The 18840-nt window shown below is 42.3% G+C and overlaps 1 protein-coding gene across 1 annotated transcript in view; it reads left to right on the forward strand.

The window, feature by feature from the left end:
- The window catches only part of LOC124615896 (alkaline ceramidase), a 29704-nt gene extending 12722 nt beyond the window's left edge, over window positions 1-16982 (forward strand). The window contains exon 5 of the mRNA XM_047144070.1: window positions 12266-16982. Within this exon, the coding sequence (XP_047000026.1) occupies window positions 12266-12584 (319 nt within the window). The 3' untranslated portion in view covers window positions 12585-16982. The remainder of the gene's footprint in view (window positions 1-12265) is intronic.
- The last annotated feature ends 1858 nt before the right edge of the window (window positions 16983-18840 follow it).

Here is an 18840-nt window from a genome sequence, read left to right on the forward strand (position 1 = left end):
TATGACTGCTCGAGACCAGGCAGCTCCTTAGCCACTCTCAGTGTGGCTTTCGGAGATGTCATTCAACTATTGACAACTTGACCCTGCTTGAGGCGGCCATCCAGCAGGCCTTCCTACGTAACCAGCATTGTCTTGGTGTCTTCTTTGACATTCATAAGGCGTATGACACTACTTGGGGCCGCCATATCCTCAATCAACTCCATGAGTGGGGCTTTCGTGGTCGTCTCCCCACCTTCATTCGGTCCTTTCTTTCCCACTGCCTCTTTCATTATAGGGTTGGTAATGTGCTATCTGATTTGTATGTGCAGGAGAATGGTGTTCCTAAGGGAAGCGTTTTAAGTGTCGCCCTCTTTGCCGTCGCCATTAACAGTATCACGTCCGCTATCCGGAGTCCTGCCCAGTGCTCCTTGTTTGTGGACGATTTTGCTGTTTTCTGTTCTTCCTCCAGTCTTGTCACTGCTAGTTGGCAGTTGCAGCTTACGATACAGCGATTAGAGGCATGGACTGCGAAGACAGGTTTTACCTTTTCTGCAGACAAATGTGTGTGTGTTCATTTTAATCGTTCTCGGCGTCTTTTTACCTCCCCTGAATTGCGTCTGAGGGACACCATTCTTCCTTTTAGCGACACTGTGCGGTTCCTGGGCCTCACTTTTGATTCCAAGTTGTCGTGCTTGCCTCACCTTAAAGACCTCAAGGTGCGGGCCCTGAAGGCACTGAATATTTTGAAGTGTCTGAGCCATCGGTCCTGGGGAGCAGATCGGGTGCGTCTGCTGCAGTTTTATAGGGCTTTCGTCCGATCGCGTCTTGACTATGGTTGCACCGTGTATGGGTCAGCGAGGCCTTCGTATCTGAAGATTCTTGATGCAGTACACCATGAGGGTATCAGGCTGGCCACTGGTGCCTTCCGTACCAGTCCCGTCCCCAGCCTGTGTGCTGAGGCCGGGGAACCGCCGCTCGCCATCCGGCGGAAACTCCTCATGGTGCGATGGGTGTGTCAATTCCTTGCCTGTCCTACCTCCCCTGCATACCCTACCATTGCCCGACCGCCTATGGAACGTCTCTTTTTCCAGTCGTCCCAGGGCAATGAGACCATTTGGGATTCGTGCCAAGCATTTGCTTGAGTCCCTTGGTGTGGAGCGTGTGGCCCACCAATGACAAGGTTTTACTCGCCTGCCTTCCTGGTTGCTCCAGAGGCCTAGCGTCCTTTTAGACTTGTTGGAGTACCAAAGGAGCTGCACTCCTGCGTTTGTTTTTACCTCCTTATTTTATGATATTTTAAACCAGCATCCCGACCATGTACCAGTATTTACGGATGGCTCTAAACAGGGGGACTCTGTTGGTTGTGCTGTTGTTTTCCCTGATCGAGTCGTCAAGTTATGGCTTCCTGCAGCGTTTACCATCTTTGATGCCGAATTGTTTGTGATCTTGCGGGCTTTGGAGCAGATGAGGTGTGTTCCCAGTCTTAAGTTCCTCCTCTGTTCTGACTCCCTGAGTGCCCTTCAGACCATGCAACACTTGTACCCAACGGATACGGTCGTTCGGAACATCCATGATGCCCTCCTCCACCTGCAACGGCAGGGGAAGGAGGTTTCCTTCTGCTGGGTGCTGGGGCACGTGGGTATTAGGGGAAACGAACTGGCGGATGTGGCTGCCAAAGATGCATGTTCCCTCCCTCACGATGTTGAAAGTGCCGTCCCCCTCCATGCTGTTACCTCCCTCCTGCGTTTTCGTGTTATGCGTCAGTGGGAAGAGGAGTGGCTGGCAGTCGGTGAAAATAAGCTGCGTCTGGTCAAGGCCACCACGCGGCCATGGCGTACGTCCTACCAGTCATGCAGGCGGGATGAGGTTCTCCTCACTCGCCTCTGCATCGGGCACAGTCCCTTAACGCATGGTTATTTACTCCGGCGGGAGGACCCCCCAATCTGCAGTTCTTGCCACCGGATTTGCCCTCTATTTTACAAGATGACGCAATGGCTGTTGTTAAGGTCTTACGGTTTTGTGTCCTGTCCAATTTGTTGCCTCGGATTTTAGGGAGAAGGTTTTAATGTGCTGCTGGGTGACTGGCTCACCCAGGTTTTAGGTAAAAGGTCAGCCAGTCATGATTTCCTCCTTGTTTCCCTTCGGTTTCTGTTCTCTTTTCCTTGTGTTTCCTTTCCTTTATAGTGTTTTCCTTCTCCTCTTGTTTTGCCTCTGTATGTGAGGATTTGGAACTGTGTCAGGTCTGTGTCTTTTAGCCGTTCTCCTTGTTCGCTGTTCGTCTTAGTCCCTTCACTGCATGTGTTCCTGTTTTTATGCATTTGGGCGCTGATGACCACACTGTTTAGCGCCTGTAAACCTCAAACACACACGCACACTCTTTACATTTGTCCTCTAGCCATCCCTGCTTAGCCACTTTGCACTTCCTGTCGATCTCATTTTTGAGATGTTTGTATTCCTTTTTGCCTGGTTCGTTTACTGGATTTTTGTATTTTCTCCTTTCATCAATTAAATTCAGTATCTCTTCTGTCACTCAAGGATTTCTATTATCCCTTAACTTTTTATCTACTGCTGCCTTCACTATTTCATATCTCAAAGCTATCTATTCTTCTTCTACTGTATTCTTTCCCCCATTCTAGTCAATTGTTCCCTAATGCTCTCCCTGAAACTCTCTACAATCTCTGGTTCTGTCAGTTTATCCAGGTCCCATCTCCTTTTTGCAGTTTCTTCAGTTTTAACCTACAGTTCATAACCAATAGATTGTGGTCAAGAGTCCACATATGCCCCAGGAAATGTCTTACAATTTAAAACCTAGTTCCTAAATATCTGTCTTACCATTATATAATCTATCTGAAACCTGTCAGTATCTCCAGGCTTCTTCCATGTATACAACCTTCTTTTATTATTCTTGAACCAAGTGTTAGCTATTATTAAGTTATGCTCTGTGCAAAATTCTACCAGGCGGCTTCCTCTTTCATTCCTTACCCCCATTCCATATTCATCTTCTGTGTTTCCTTTTCTTCCTTTTCCTACTATGGACTTCCAGTCACCCATGACTATTAAATTTTTGTCTTCCCTCACTATCTGAATAATTTCTTCTATCTCATCATACCTTTCATCAATCTCTTCGTCATCTGCAGAGCTAGTCGGCATATAAACCTGTACTGCTGTGGTAGGCATGGGCTTCGTATCTATCTTGGCCACAATAATGAGTTCACTATTCTGTTTGTAGTAGCTTACCCGCATTCCTATTTCTTTTTTTTTTTTTCTTCATTATCAAACCTACTCCTGCGTTGCCCCTATTTGAGTTTGTATTTATAACCCTGTATTCACCTGACCAGAAGTCTTGTTCCTCCCGCCACCGAGCTTCACTAATTCCCACTATATCTAACTTTAACCAATCCATTTCCCTTTTTAAATTTTCTAACGTACCTGCTTGATTAAGGGATCTGACATTCCACGCTGCGACCTGTAGAATGCCAGTTTTCTTTCTCCTGATAACAAGATAACTCTAAGGTAACAGAATTCTGTAATTTCATCTACTTTGTGGTCCCCAATGATAAGTGTATCATATATCTCATTTCTGCTACATCTTATTTCTTTAGTCTTTCTTTGTGTTACTCTCAATACATATTCTGTACTCAATAGCCTGTTCATTTAATTCAATACATATTGTAACTCTCCTTCATTTTCACTGAGGATAGCAATGTTATCAGCATATCTTATCACTGATAGCTTTCACCATCTTAAACCCAGTCTTAAAACCTTTCTTAAATTTCTGTCATAGAGATTGGACAGTAAGGACAAAAGACAACATCCTTTTAATCCGAGGTTCTTGGTCCTCCGTTCTTATTTTTCCTTATTGGTTCTTGTACATATTGTACATTAACTGTCTTTCCCTTTAGCTTACTCCTACTTTTCTCATAATTTTGAAGATCTTTCCTCATTCTACATTGTCAGTTACTTTTCACAGGTTGAAAAATCCGTTGAATGTGTGTGTATTTTTTACTACATTTTAATGTTCATTGAGTCAGTGGGTTATGGCGGTGGTGTGGGGGGAGTTCTGTATCTTATGAACAAAACTATGCATCCTCGTGTATTTTGTTATCTGAACAGTTGCTTCCTATAGGTAAGGATAGCTGACCTATTCATTAGGGCTGTACAATTCTCCACTTTACAGCTCAAGTTAAGAAATATGCACCAGACATTGTTACAGAATAGAAGTCTCTGATAAAAGTCTTCTGCCAGAGATCTGTGGTTGGTGAGGCTAACATTTTTGACCAATTCTGCCAGGCTAAAGAAGGGGTGTAGGTTTGAATCCAGACAGAAGAAACGGGATAAGTTGCCCAAAAACTGAATCTGAAGACAATCAACATGCAGGGGGAAAAGTGGGCTGAAACTAATGTGCAGATTCCACAGCTCTAAAAATAAGTTGTCAGTCAAACACTAGAGCTAAAACTAAATGTAAAAGTAATCAGAAGATGGTAAAAATTAGAAACAAATGAGGAAAATATAAGATGTGGGACACATGAAAAAACTATAAATAGTTGTAATGTGACAATGATTAGAGACAAAGGAGTATAATACAAAACAGTAATTTAAAAAAATGAGGAAGGAAGGTGTGAATGGAGAATACAAGGGGGGAAAACGGCGATCGCAGAGTTAGACTGGTTGGATGGCGAGAGCCAATAACAGATTGGAAAGGCAACTTCCATCTGCAGTATTTTTAATCTCTGTCGTTGGTACTGAGAACCTATCCAACACAAATGCTTCAGTCGTCTGGAGATGGTAGATAGATTCTGAGCACGAAACGGAATGCAAGTCCACAAACTTTAAATTTACACTGTTCACAACACATCTGCTGTATGGTGAGCAGCAACTTTCCTTCTCATAATATTGTTACATTCCATCCTGGATTTTCCATTGTTTGATCCCTCCACTTACAGGGTTATTACAAATGATTGAAGCGATTTCACAGCTCTACAATAACTTTATTATTTGAGATATTTTCACAATGCTTTGCACACACATACAAAAACTCAAAGTTTTTTTAGGCATTCACAAATGTTCGATATGTGCCCCTTTAGTGATTCGGCAGACATCAAGCCGATAATCAAGTTCCTTCCACACTCGGCGCAGCATGTCCCCATCAATGAGTTGGAAAGCATCGTTGATGCGAGCTCGCAGTTCTGGCACGTTTCTTGGTAGATGAGGTTTAAACACTGAATCTTTCACACAACCTCACAGAATGAAATCACATGGGGTTAAGTCGGGAGAGCATGGAGGCCATGACATGAATTGCTGATCATGATCACCACTATGACCGATCCCTCGGTTTTCCAATCTCCTGTTTAAGAAATGGCGAACATCATGATGGAAGTGCGGTGGAGCACCATCCTGTTGAAAGATGAAGTCGGCGCTGTCGGTCTCCAGTTGTGGCATGAGCCAATTTTCCGGCATGTCCAGATACACATGTCCTGTAATGTTTTTTTTGCAGAAGAAAAAGGGGCCGTAAACTTTAAACCGTGAGATTGCACAAAACACGTTAACTTTTGGTGAATTGCGAATTTGCTGCACGAATGCATGAGGATTCTCTACCGCCCAGATTCGCACATTGTGTCTGTTCACCTCACCATTAAGAAAAAATGTTGCTTCATCACTGAAAACAAGTTTCGCACTGAACGCATCCTCTTCCTTGAACTGTTTCAACCGCGTCGAAAATTCAAAGCATTTGACTTTGTCATCAGGTGTCAGGGCTTGTAGCAATTGTAAACGGTAAGGCTTCTGCTTTAGCCTTTTCCGTAAGATTTTCCAAACTGTCGGCTGTGGTACGTTTAGCTCCCTGCTTGCTTTATTCGCCGACTTCCGCGGGCTACGCGTGAAACTTGCCCGCACGCGTTCAACCGTTTCTTTGCTCACTGCAGGCCGACCCGTCGATTTCCCCTTACAGAGGCATCCAGAAGCTTTAAACTGCGCATACCATCGCCGAATGGAGTTAGCAGTTGGTGGATCTTTGTTGAACTTCGTCCTGAAGTGTCGTTGCACTGTTATGACTGACTGATGTGAGTGCATTTCAAGCACGACATACGCTTTCTCGGCTCCTGTCGCCATTTTGTCTCACTGCGGTCTCGAGCGCTCTGGCGGCAGAAACCTGAAGTGCGGCTTCAGCCGAACAAAACTTTGAGTTTTTCTACGTGTCTGTAGTGCGTCGTGACCATATGTCAATGAATGGAGCTACAGTGAATTTATGAAATCGCTTCAATCATTTGTAATAGCCCTGTATCTGTTTACATACTGCATTATTTTCTCTATCATCTGTGTACCAATATGCTTGCTTTCTTTTTATTTATTTTTGTGTTTCGTTCCTTGTAGCCACATTTTTTTTTTTTGTCTAAAATTTCATTTATATTGTTTAGATGAAATTTCTTTTGACTTCGGTTCTGACCTCTTCATTATCAACAACTCATTATTTGTGCTTTGGTGTTTATTACCTGTTTCTCAATTGTTGCTTCTGACTCAGTCCCTGTTCCTTACACCCTTCGGAATATAATACACTCCTGGAAATGGAAAAAAGAACACATTGACACCGGTGTGTCAGACCCACCATACTTGCTCCAGACACTGCGAGAGGGCTGTACAAGCAATGATCACACGCACGGCGCAGCGGACACACCAGGAACCGCGGTGTTGGCCGTCGAATGGCGCTAGCTGCGCAGCATTTGTGCACCGCCGCCGTCAGTGTCAGCCAGTTTGCCGTGGCATACGGAGCTCCATCGCAGTCTTTGACACTGGTAGCATGCCGCGATAGCGTGGACGTGAACCGTATGTGCAGTTGACGGACTTTGAGCGAGGGCGTATAGTGGGCATGCGGGAGGCAGGGTGGACGTACCGCCGAATTGCTCAACACGTGGGGCGTGAGGTCTCCACAGTACATCGATGTTGTCACCAGTGGTCGGCGGAAGGTGCACGTGCCCGTCGACCTGGGACCGGACCGCAGCGACGCACGGATGCACGCCAAGACCGTAGGATCCTACGCAGTGCCGTAGGGGACCGCACCGCCACTTCCCAGCAAATTAGGGACACTGTTGCTCCTGGGGTATCGGCGAGGACCATTCGCAACCGTCTCCATGAAGCTGGGCTACGGTCCCGCACACCGTTAGGCCGTCTTCCGCTCACGCCCCAACATCGTGCAGCCCGCCTCCAGTGGTGTCGCGACAGGCGTGAATGGAGGGACGAATGGAGACGTGTCGTCTTCAGCGATGAGAGTCGCTTCTGCCTTGGTGCCAATGATGGTCGTATGCGTGTTTGGCGCCGTGCAGGTGAGCGCCACAATCAGGACTGCATACGACCGAGGCACACAGGGCCAACACCCGGCATCATGGTGTGGGGAGCGATCTCCTACACTGGCCGTACACCACTGGTGATCGTCGAGGGGACACTGAATAGTGCACGGTACATCCAAACCGTCATCGAACCCATCGTTCTACCATTCCTAGACCGGCAAGGGAACTTGCTGTTCCAACAGGACAATGCACGTCCGCATGTATCCCGTGCCACCCAACGTACTCCAGAAGGTGTAAGTCAACTACCCTGGCCAGCAAGATCTCCGGATCTGTCCCCCATTGAGCATGTTTGGAACTGGATGAAGCGTCGTCTCACGCGGTCTGCACGTCCAGCACGAACGCTGGTGCAACTGAGGCGCCGGGTGGAAATGGCATGGCAAGCCGTTCCACAGGACTACATCCAGCATCTCTACGATCGTCTCCATGGGAGAATAGCAGCCTGCATTGCTGCGAAAGGTGGATATACACTGTACTAGTGCCGACATTGTGCATGCTCTGTTGCCTGTGTCTATGTGCCTGTGGTTCTGTCAGTGTGATCATGTGATGTATCTGACCCCAGGAATGTGTCAATAAAGTTTCCCCTTCCTGGGACAATGAATTCACGGTGTTCCTATTTCAATTTCCAGGAGTGTATTTGGAGCAACTTCTCTTGCCCTCTCACAGAACTACGTCTCAACAATTATTTTCCTATTTTCTATTTTTTTCTTATCCTTTTTATGTATTTTTTAAAGCTATGAAAACCAGACATAAGTATTTCGTTTTTCCCTTTCAGTTTTTTTCAATTTGTTCATGTTTTGGAAATTGGTAAATAAACATTCCTTCTACCTCTAAAATATGTTTGTATGGCAGTATAATAAAAAGCGTAGATTGCTATTCATGATAAAGAGGAGATACTGAGTCACAGATAGGCATAACAAAAAGACTTTTATACATTTGTGGTTTTGGTCAAACACATTCGCACAAGCACAGTCGCCAAGGTGGGCAGTGTACCGTAGCAGCAGCTGATGGAAAAAGCAGTCTGAGGGTGTTTTGGGATGAGTAGGAGGCTGAGTCGGGCAGTGGGAGCAGTAGCAGGGTAGGGGTTGAGAGAAGGTGTAATGCTGCTTGATGGGTGCATGAAGGGATGTGGTGGGGACAGGGTAGGGATGTTATAGTTGAGGCAGCATAAAATGATCCCTGACAGCTTGTAGCTCTGTTGCCAGCTTTCAGCTGTGAAGTGATAATGGCTGCAGGTGTTAATAATAGCCAATGCAGAGCTGTGATAACAATGAGTCATTGCCATGGAGATGTTTACAAAATCACATTACATTAAAGGATGAGATAGGCCTGTGAAGCTGCTGTGCCCAGCTCACTGCAACAGTCAGGGATCAAATTACACCAACTCAGTTATAGTGGCAGTTGAGAGGTTTGAGGGGGAGGAGGAAGAATGGAAAAGTAGAGGAGGGAGAAAAAGGTTAGTGGGTGCACTGGAGTAATAGAAGGCTATTATGTAGTGCTGGTGTGGGAGCAGGGAAGGGGAGAGGTGAGTGAAGGCCAGGGGCTAGCTAAGGTTGAGGCCACAGGGTTACAGGAATGTAGGATATACGAGGTGTGTTCAAAAAGTAAAGTGACTTTATATTCGTATGAAAAAAATTCTGTTTATTCATCAGTATTCATGTTGTCCCCTTCAGAGTAATCCCCCTCAGATACAATACATTTGTGACAACGCTTCTTCCAATCCTCAAAGCACTTTTTGGTACAGCCTTGAGTACTTCCAGTGATGCAGTTTTTATTTCCTCAATCGTTGAAAATCTTCATCCTTTCGTAGCTCTCTTTAGTTTTGGGAACAGGAAAAAGTCGCAGTGGGCCAAATCCAGTGAATGTGGTGGCTGAGGCATGATTGTCATGTTGTTTTTGGCCAATAAACCTCTCGCAAGCAATAACGAATGAGCAGGTGTATTGTAGTGATGCAAAAGCCATGAATTGTTTTTCCCCAATTCCGGAATTTTTTGTGTATTGCTTCTCACAAACAGCACATAACATCAAGGTTATTGACCGTACAACCTTGAGACAAAAGTTCATGATGCACTACACCATGGTAATTGAAAAAAATCAGTGAGCAATACTTTGACATTTGATCGAACTTGGCGTGCTTTCTTCTGTCTTAGCTCTCCAGGGTGCTTCCATTGGGATGATTGGGCTTTTGTTTGAATATCATAATGTTTTGTCGCCAGTTATGACCCTCTTGAGCAGATCATGATCATCATTGACATCATTCAAGAGCTCCTGAGTGATGCTCATGCGACGGTTCTTCTGATCAAAATTGAGAAGTTTTGGAATTAACTTCACTGACACATGTCTCATGCCCCAAAGATCCGAAAAAATTGCTTGACATGAACTGACAGATATGCCAACATCCTCAGCAACTTCTCTTCGATAATTTGATGATTTTCCAAAACAATTTTCTTCAGAGTTTCAACGTTGTCATCTGTTGTTGTTGTGCTGGGACATCCAGAATGAGGTTCATCATGGCATCTTCTCGGCCATCATGGAAGATCTTGTACCACTTGTAAACTTTTTTTACTTAGAGCAGACTCACTGAATGCCATTGTCAATATTTCGGATGTTTTGGAGCACTTGATTCCATTTTTCACACAAAATTTGATGCAAATTCTTTGCTCCATTTTTTATAATAATTGAAAATTGCTGAGCACACTAAAAAAGTCTAACCTTTCTATCTGTCACAAACAAGTGAAGTATGCTGTATACTTGAAACTGTAAACATACATTCGGGACATGTGTACCAGAAAAAAAAAAAAAAAAAAAAAAAAAAATCGATAATCGTATATACATTGCCCGCACAATTTGAAAAGTCACCCTACTATTTGAACAGCCCTCGTATTGTAGGGAGAGTTCGTGCCTGTGCAGTTCAGGAAAGCTGGTGTTGATAGGAAGAATCCAGATGGCCCAGGCTGTGAAACAGTCATTGAAGTGAAGCATGTTGCATTGGACAGAATGTTCAGCAACTGTGTGGTCCAGCTGTCTCTTGGCCTCAGTTTTTCAGTGGCTATTCATGTTGACAGACAGCTTGTTTGCTGTCATGACCATGTAGAAAGCAGCAGTGGTTGCAGCTTAGTTTTGTAAATCATGTGACTACTTTCAGAAATACTCCTACTTTTGATGGGAATGATGATGCCTATAACTGGACTGGAGTAGGTGGTGGTGGGAAGATGTATGGAACAGATCTTGCATCTAAGTCTATTGCAGGTATTTGAGCAGTGAGGCAAGGGTTGAGAGCAAGGATGAATTAGTGATGGACAGTTATATTGCGTAAGTTTGGTGGGTGGCAGAATACCACTGCGGGAGGGCTGGGAAAGGTAGTGGATAGGATAATCCTCATTTTAGTTCATGACGAGAGGTTGTCAGCTCTCTGGTGGAGAATGTGATACAGTTGCTCTAGTCCTGGATGGTACTGTGGGAATGTTGGAGGTGATAAGTGACTGGAGAGATAAGGCACAACAAATCTCTTGGTTTGTGAAGGCCTCAGTGAGACAAGTGGTATATTTGGAAAGGGGCTGCTCATTACTGTAGGTATGATACCCACGGATGGTTAGGCTGTATGGAATGCACTTCTTGGTGTGGAATGGGTGGCAGTTGTCAGTGGAGGTATTGCTGGTGGTTGGTGAGTTTGGTATGGACAGAGGTACTTATGCAGCCATCTTTGAGGTGGAGGTCAACATCGAGGATTGAGGAGGACCAGGTAAAGTGAGGAGGTGTTGAGGTTCTGGAGGAATGTGGATAGTGTGTCTGTACGCTCAGTCCAGATAACAAAGAAGTTATCAGTGAATCTGAGCCAGGTGAGTGTTTCGGGATTCTAGGTGGTTAGGAAAGATTCCTGTAGATGGCTCGTGAATAGGTTGACATAAAATGGTGCCATGTGGGGGTCCATTGCTGTACTATCAATTTGACTGTAGGAGATGCCTTCAAAACTGAAGCAACTGTAGGTGAGTATATAGTTGGTCAGGGTGACAAAGGAAGAGGTTGTGTGTTTGGAGGCAGTTGGGGGGTATTGGAAAAGTTAGTGTTCAATAGCAATAAGGCCACGTGCAATAGGGGTGTTAGTGTAGAGGGAAGTAGCAGCAGTAGTGATGAGCAGGACACTGTGTGGTAAAGGAACAAGAACCCAGCAGAGTCAGTGGAGGAAATGATTGGTGTCTTTTATATAGAAGGGTAGGTTATTGGTAACAGGTTGAAGATGTTGGCCCATGAGGATAGAGATTCTCTCAATGGAGGGCACAGTAACCAACCACAGTGGGGTGTCCTACGTGGATCAGTCTGTGGACTGTAGGAAGTGTGTAGAAGGTAGGAGAGGAGGAGGAGTGGTATATACACACACACACACACACACACACACACACACACACACACACACACACACACACACACACAGAGAGAGAGAGAGAGAGAGAGAGAGAGAGAGAGAGAGAGATTCTGGGATGGGCCTATTGATGTGGTGAAAGACCGAAGATATTGTTGTATTTCTGGGATGGGGCCCCTGTGGCGGGGTTTCAAGGTGGATGCATCTGACAGCTAGCGGAGTCCCTCTGCCAAGTAATACCTGCAGGTCAAAACCACAGTAGTGGAGCCTTTGTCAGCTGGTAGGGTTACAAGGTTGGGATCAGTTTTTAGTTGGTGGATTGTGATTCTTTCTGTGGATGAAAGATTAGTTTCATGTTGAGGGATTTGGGGAATGATGGTGAGGCAAGGTTTGAGGTTAAGAAATTCTTGAATGTTAATAGAGGGTGATTTGGGTTATTGGGGTTGGATCTCAGTTGGATGGACGAGTGATCTAAGTCAGGCAGGGTTCAACATTGGATTTGTATTATGTTATTTATAACTGATGGTAATTTGTATTTCCTTTGTGTTAATTACATTTGGATTTGAGTGTTGTTTGTTTGTGTATTTAGGTGTCCGTGCTGGCGGGTATACCGTCTGGGAGTGCGCTGTGCAGCTGTGTGGCTGCTAGCAGTTACCTGCTGGCTGAATGACAGGCTTCTGTGTGACACCTGGCTGTCCCTCAACTTCCCATACTTACATGCTCTATGGCATGTGCTGATCTTCATAGCATCCTACACTGCATGTGTGCTGTTTGCATACTTTGCTGTCCAAGAGGAACGTCCAGAGCAGACACCTATGCTGCGGTACTGGCCTAGAGATGACTTTGAACTAGGAATCCCATATGTTTCAATTCGTTGCTACTATAAAAATCACAAGAATGAAATATAAATCAAATGAGTTAATGTCCTCATGTTCAGTGTTGCTAGATGTATACCAAATAATATTCATAGTTTTTTAACATTTTTACATTATTGTATAGTAACTACAATAACATTCTACCGTTACTGGTATGTTTGTGGTGTGCCACTGTCTTGTAATTAATATTCCAACCTTTTCCCCCTCACATGAACAAATTGTCCCACAGTTCTTGGTAATAACCCTAACAACGAATTTATAATGTAAAATTATACAATTTCTGTTAAAAGGAAACTTAATATATTTAATTTATTTAGCAAAAGTATTGGCACATGTAGTTGCCAGAGTTTAAAAAGAGAAAGTATGATCTGTATGTGTACCCATACAGAGGTTTATAGCAATATAATATTTTTTATTTAATTTAATTTCTCACCATGTTGTAAATATTAGTAGTATGTGAATGTTTTTTGTACATAAAAATAGTTACTGAGTGCAATATTTAATCACTACTTAAACTTTGTATCATACAGAGTAGGATACACAGTGTTACCTTAGTAATTAAATGTTCAGTTGATGTTTAAGTTTAAACAGCTTTTGTTTGTCTATGAATACTTATAATTTGTTTAAGACTGTTGAGGAGGTGAACTTGTAAACAGGAGATAATTCATGAAACAAGTATCTGCAATATCTATATAGGGCTGCTCCCAGTTAAGAGTGCCAAGCATCAAAGCAGGAACATCATTACAATTAACACCTTCTGCCACTGAAATATATGGTGTATCTGTTTTGAAAGATTCTGTAACAATCCAAAAATTTCAGTGGAAAAGAACCTAGCTGGATGTGTTATTGTTCTGCACTACATTCAGAATGAACTTAAAAATCAGGTCATTTATACAGGGTACAATAACAAAAGTAACTGCAATAATATAATTTTTTCATTAATTTTTGTCATTTTACCATCTATATTATTGACTGCTATATAGATGTAATTTCTTTACTTGCTGCTGGAAGTGCTTATCAAGACCAATTCTAAGAGTGGATATAAGGTTGCATATTGAAAAACGTTTCTCTCCAAGTAATGCATTAGCACCCGTGTCATCATCAGACACTAAAGGCAACCTATTGTTGGTGTGCCACCCTTCTCTGTCCCTAACCATTTGGTCACAGTTACTGCAATTCATTCCATTGTCATATGATGTTCAAGGCCAGCGTACTGATTTTTTTCTCAGTATTTTTCTTTCAAGATGTGTTCTATAAAGCTGTTATGTGAAATTAGGTGTTCACTTAATTTAGTTTTTCTTCTCTCTGTTAACCAGAGTCCTTTTCTCTTCAGTTTCTTTTAATATTTGTTCATTAGACGTACTTCCTTTCAATGCAGGGTGTTTTGTGGCTGTTCTCTATACCCAGCACTCGTAATTTTTTTCCTCTTAAGTCCACCCTTCACAGCCATAACTTAAAATGGTCCAAAAAGTTATTCTTATTTCTGAATGCTTGTTTAATCATAACAGTCCTTTTTTTTAAAAAAAAATATCCATTATACTTGTGTTGTCTGCTATTGTACTTCCTGAGTAGCTAAATTGATTTACTTGGGGTAGCATTTTACTCCCTACCTTAATGTTTGCCTTTAATTGTCTTTTCAATTTATTTTAGTCTTGTTTGCCTCTAGTTTATGTGTATCCAAGGCATTGGACAAACTTTTAGTGTAAAGTTCATATTGTTACCAGAATTTGCTAAGATGATTATATCAGCAGCAAATCAAATACACTGTAATTGTTTCCAATTAATTTTGATCTCTTTGGTGCTGCTTTTCATTGTTCATGTTGCACTGGCTGTAAATAAATAAGGATAGCACTTATGTGAGGATCTTGAATATATTTGGCAATTTTCACTAGTCATTGCTAACCCCTGATATGAACTTATTTGGCTTATTAAGGGGCAGGCCTCTTCAACACACAAATTAGAGGAGGGAGACTCTTGAAATGAATGACTGTTGCTAAATGTGAAACTTTTTATTCCTCCTGCTGGTTGCTAAACTACTGGTATCAATTCAAACTATATTGAAGTTTTTTTTCTGAAGCAATAACACCATAAAACTTTGGCTACAAGAAGTTTGCTATTTTCTTACACACGGTGTATGCAGTTATGTGGAGAAAAAAAATCTGAAGTTATGATCTCCTGCACTTTTCCAACACTAAATTTATTTAAACATCTATTTAATATTTCTTGCCTGTTTTGTAGTAATTACTTGTAGAGAAAGTTAATTTGCTTCTTCCATGTGGTACATGGGAAGTATTGGGGCCAACAGGAAATATGTCTTTGTAACTGATAATCAGTTATTAATACATGGCACTTGTTTTCCTAACAGAGTAAAAACATTTGCTTTCATAAGTCTTGGAAATTAAATTTGAAACTGCTCACTTTTGTTGTACTTCCTGCTGTACACTGTCCAGTCACACTAACGTGACCACCTGTCAAAAGCCTGAATAGCCACCTTTTCAGTGTAAACCAATGTGAAATGTGGAGGAATCAAATCAGTGAGGTGGAAGGTACTAACAGGGACACAGAGCTGTGCTGCCCCTCCCCCTCCCCCTCCTCCTGTACCATGGCCAGCTGCGCAAGGTTTTGCGACTGAGGATCCATTGTGCGAACAGCTTGATTGAAGTGGTGCCCCACATTCTCAACTGGTTTTAAATCTTGGGGTGTTTGGTGGCCAGGGGTGTATGGTAAACTCATCTGGTTCTCTTTGATCCAGGCACGTACACTGCAAGCTGTGTGACGCATTGCACTGTCCTGCTGGTAGATGCCACTGTGCCGAGGAAAAACAAGCTGCATGTGGGAGTGGGCATGATTCCCAAGGATACATGCGTACTTGTGTTGGTTCATTGTGCCAACCAGAATGACGAGATGACCCAGGGAATGCCACACAATTGCTCCCCAGACAATATTATGTGCAGGGTGTTTGCTTTAAGATGTTTCGCACTGTACACACCAATGGCCACCTGTCCAATGATGCATAAAATGTGATTCATCTTAAAAGGGCACCTGTCGTCACTCAGTGGATGTCTAGTTGTGGTACTGGTGTGCATATTCCAGCCTTCATCGCTGATTAACATCAGTCAGTTTGGGTGTATGAACCAGCAGTGTGCTGTGGAGATCCATTTGCAGCACTGTTCACTGCAATGTCATTGGTTCATCTGGACATTCAGTTGCTCAACAGTAGCAAGTCTGTTTGCCCGTACGCATATTCGCAGCTGTCATTCACCGCTGTCATCTGTGGTCTGTGGTGCACCACAGTTGCTTCGGCACTGATTTTGGATTGCACCATTTTACCATGCATGGTATACTTTAACCATGGTGGCATGTGGACAGTTTACAAACTTAGTCATTTCGGAAGCACTTCCACCATGGCTCAAAATCCAGTTGTCATGCCCTTTTGGACATCAGATAAATCACTATGTTTCCATATTATGACAAAGATTGCACTGTTCTTTGCATCTTGTAACCTGCTTTATGTACACCCTACAATGGTAACGCTGCCGCCTGGTGTCTGTAAATGGTTACTGCATGCTGACATCGAACATATGTGTTGGTCATATTAATGTGACTGGACTGTGTATTACCTACCATGTATGGATTTCTGTTCTTGCCTATGTGATTAAAAGGGAATATGCTTAATGATAATTGTATATGCAGTATTTTGCTTTGAATTTTGAAAATTTCTTGCCCTCTCTAGTCTGAATCTTTACTTATTTACTATTACATGCTGGTCTTGTATTTAGGTGTTTCATTAAACACTTTGATTTATTTCATATTGCGTATTACCCTCATTGTATTTTTTGCCATATCGGTCTCTGATGATGTATTACAATGTTACAGGTAATGAAAACTGTAATTTTTAGAAATCTGCCTTGAGATTCAGAGGTAGAATTTCATATTATAGAGCAGTCTCTGATCTTGTAATCTGTAACTCAATAAGCTTAAAATATTTTTTAATATTTTTTGTGTGTGAACCAGAAATGTGATTCACTGTGTTGGGTATGCTCAGAAAGAAGAGACTGAATCTCTTGGCACATGTTACATTGTCTGTGGCACAGTTTTAATATTGGATGTTGGGGATGAACTTATGATGTGCTCATTCTGAATAAATATTTTATTTTCTACCATTAGAGTGTCAAAAGGTAGAATCATGAGAGGACACTGTCATAACAGATGAGTAATTAGAGTATAGTGCATGTGTGTCAAGAGGAATTACATTTAAAAACTGTGCTTAGCGAGTACAAATTTCTGGTGTTTATATAATTGAACATTTACCTGATTCTTTGACAGCTAAATCTTAAATACCAAAGATAATAAACTTTTGTATAATATAATTCAACATTTTGTATGATTGTATTTTGATAAGAGAAATAAAAAATGAATTATGTTGTGTAACACAATGATTTATCTTGTTATTAAGTATGAAAATTAGTCAGATGCTGATGACTCCTAACTGAGCTACTTAAATTTAACTGAGAGCAGTGTTACACCTCAAAAAGCAGTCTGCACCTTTTTATATACCAGTTTTCCAGTCGCCTTTTTACCATAAAAATTATTTATATAAAATATATACAATAATTCTTTGAATCATTGTATATTTTACATTGACAGTGGAGGAAATGTTGAGAAGCAGACAGGCACATTTATAAAAAAATATTGTTCTTATTTCTTCCTGGATTTCCCATTATACTTTATAGGAAAGATTTGAGGTTGTTGAAACCAAACTAATAATACTTTAATTCATTACTTTACATTTAAATGTCTCACCACTTTTATGGCTCAATAGTTCATTGTGAACCTTGCTCTATTCAACAATTCTCCACCAGTTATCACATCACGATCCCTCTCTTGAGCTTTCCATCCTCTACAGTCCATTTCTGCAGGTCCTCCATGACTCCATCTATCCACCTGGTTCTCAAACGGCCCAATCCTCTGACACCTTGGATATCCTTTTGGTCACTTCTGTATCAGACCCATGCCAAATGCTACCCCCATCTCAGTGTGTCTGATTTCACTATTCTTCTAACAGATGGATTTTTATATACAGTATAGCTCATGGTTGTACCACCATCACCACCTCCTCCTCCTCCTCCTCCTCCTCCTCCTCCTCCTTTCAAAGTTTGGACCAATGATTTTTCAAAGTACCTTCCTCTCAAAGGCATCTAGCATTCCAACATATTTTGATGTTAATTTTCTAATAGGCTTTGTTGCCTGCTATTTATCTGTTTCATTTCATAATTGGTGTCATTTTAGTGGATGAATGTCAGTCCCAGATATTGAAACTGCTTTCCTCTCCAAAAGTTCATGTTCAGCATGAGGATGACATGCTCTTCCAGCAGCCATATATTTATACTATGTTGTTTGATATCCAGTCCCATATACCTATCAGCTGCTAAAGTGTGATGAACGTCTCCTCCATTGTCTTCCTAATTCTTGTGACTACACCTATGTCACGGGCATGAGATATTAAACAATGGAAAATCCAGGATGGAATATAAAAAAATATTGTGAAAAGGAAAGTTGCTATTCACCATACAGCGGAGATACTGAATACACAGATAGGCACAACAAAAAGATATTACAAATATAGCTTTCTGCCAGTAAGGCCTTCGTCAGAATTAAATGGCGCACCCGTGCGCGCGCGCGCGCGCGCGCGCGCGCGTGCGCGCACACACACACACACACACACACACACACACACACACACACACAAAACTGTTGTATGTGAGAGTTTTCTGCGTGAGTGTGTATGCGTGTGTTTGCTGACAAATGTCTTACTGGCTGAAAGCTATATTTGTGCCTATCTGTGACTCAGCATCTCCACTATATGGTGAGTAACAACTTTCCTTTTCACAATATTGTGACATGAACTATTATAAGTTCTGATTTATAAAATATCATTCCCTAGCTTAACAGGTCTGCATAGCTTCTGACCGTCTCCGAGACAACATTAAAAATGCAGCAAGCCAGTGCATCTCCTTGCCTTGCACCATCTTGTATATCTAGTGGATTAGACACCAGTCCTCCCATTCTTACACTACTCTATATCTGATTCATTGTGATTAATTTTAGGAATTCTCCAGAAGTTCCTACTTCAGTCAAGGTACAATGCAGATTTTCTCTGTCTATGCTATCATATGCTGCTTCGTAGTTAATAGCAAGGCTTTTGTAAAATTTTCCTTAGGGTTAATATTTGATCTACTGTTGATGCTGCTGGGAGTAATCTACATTTGTACGAACCAATCTCTCTCGG

Source organism: Schistocerca americana, chromosome 5 (genome assembly GCF_021461395.2).
Source record: "Schistocerca americana isolate TAMUIC-IGC-003095 chromosome 5, iqSchAmer2.1, whole genome shotgun sequence".
Lineage (NCBI taxonomy): Eukaryota > Metazoa > Arthropoda > Insecta > Orthoptera > Acrididae > Schistocerca > Schistocerca americana.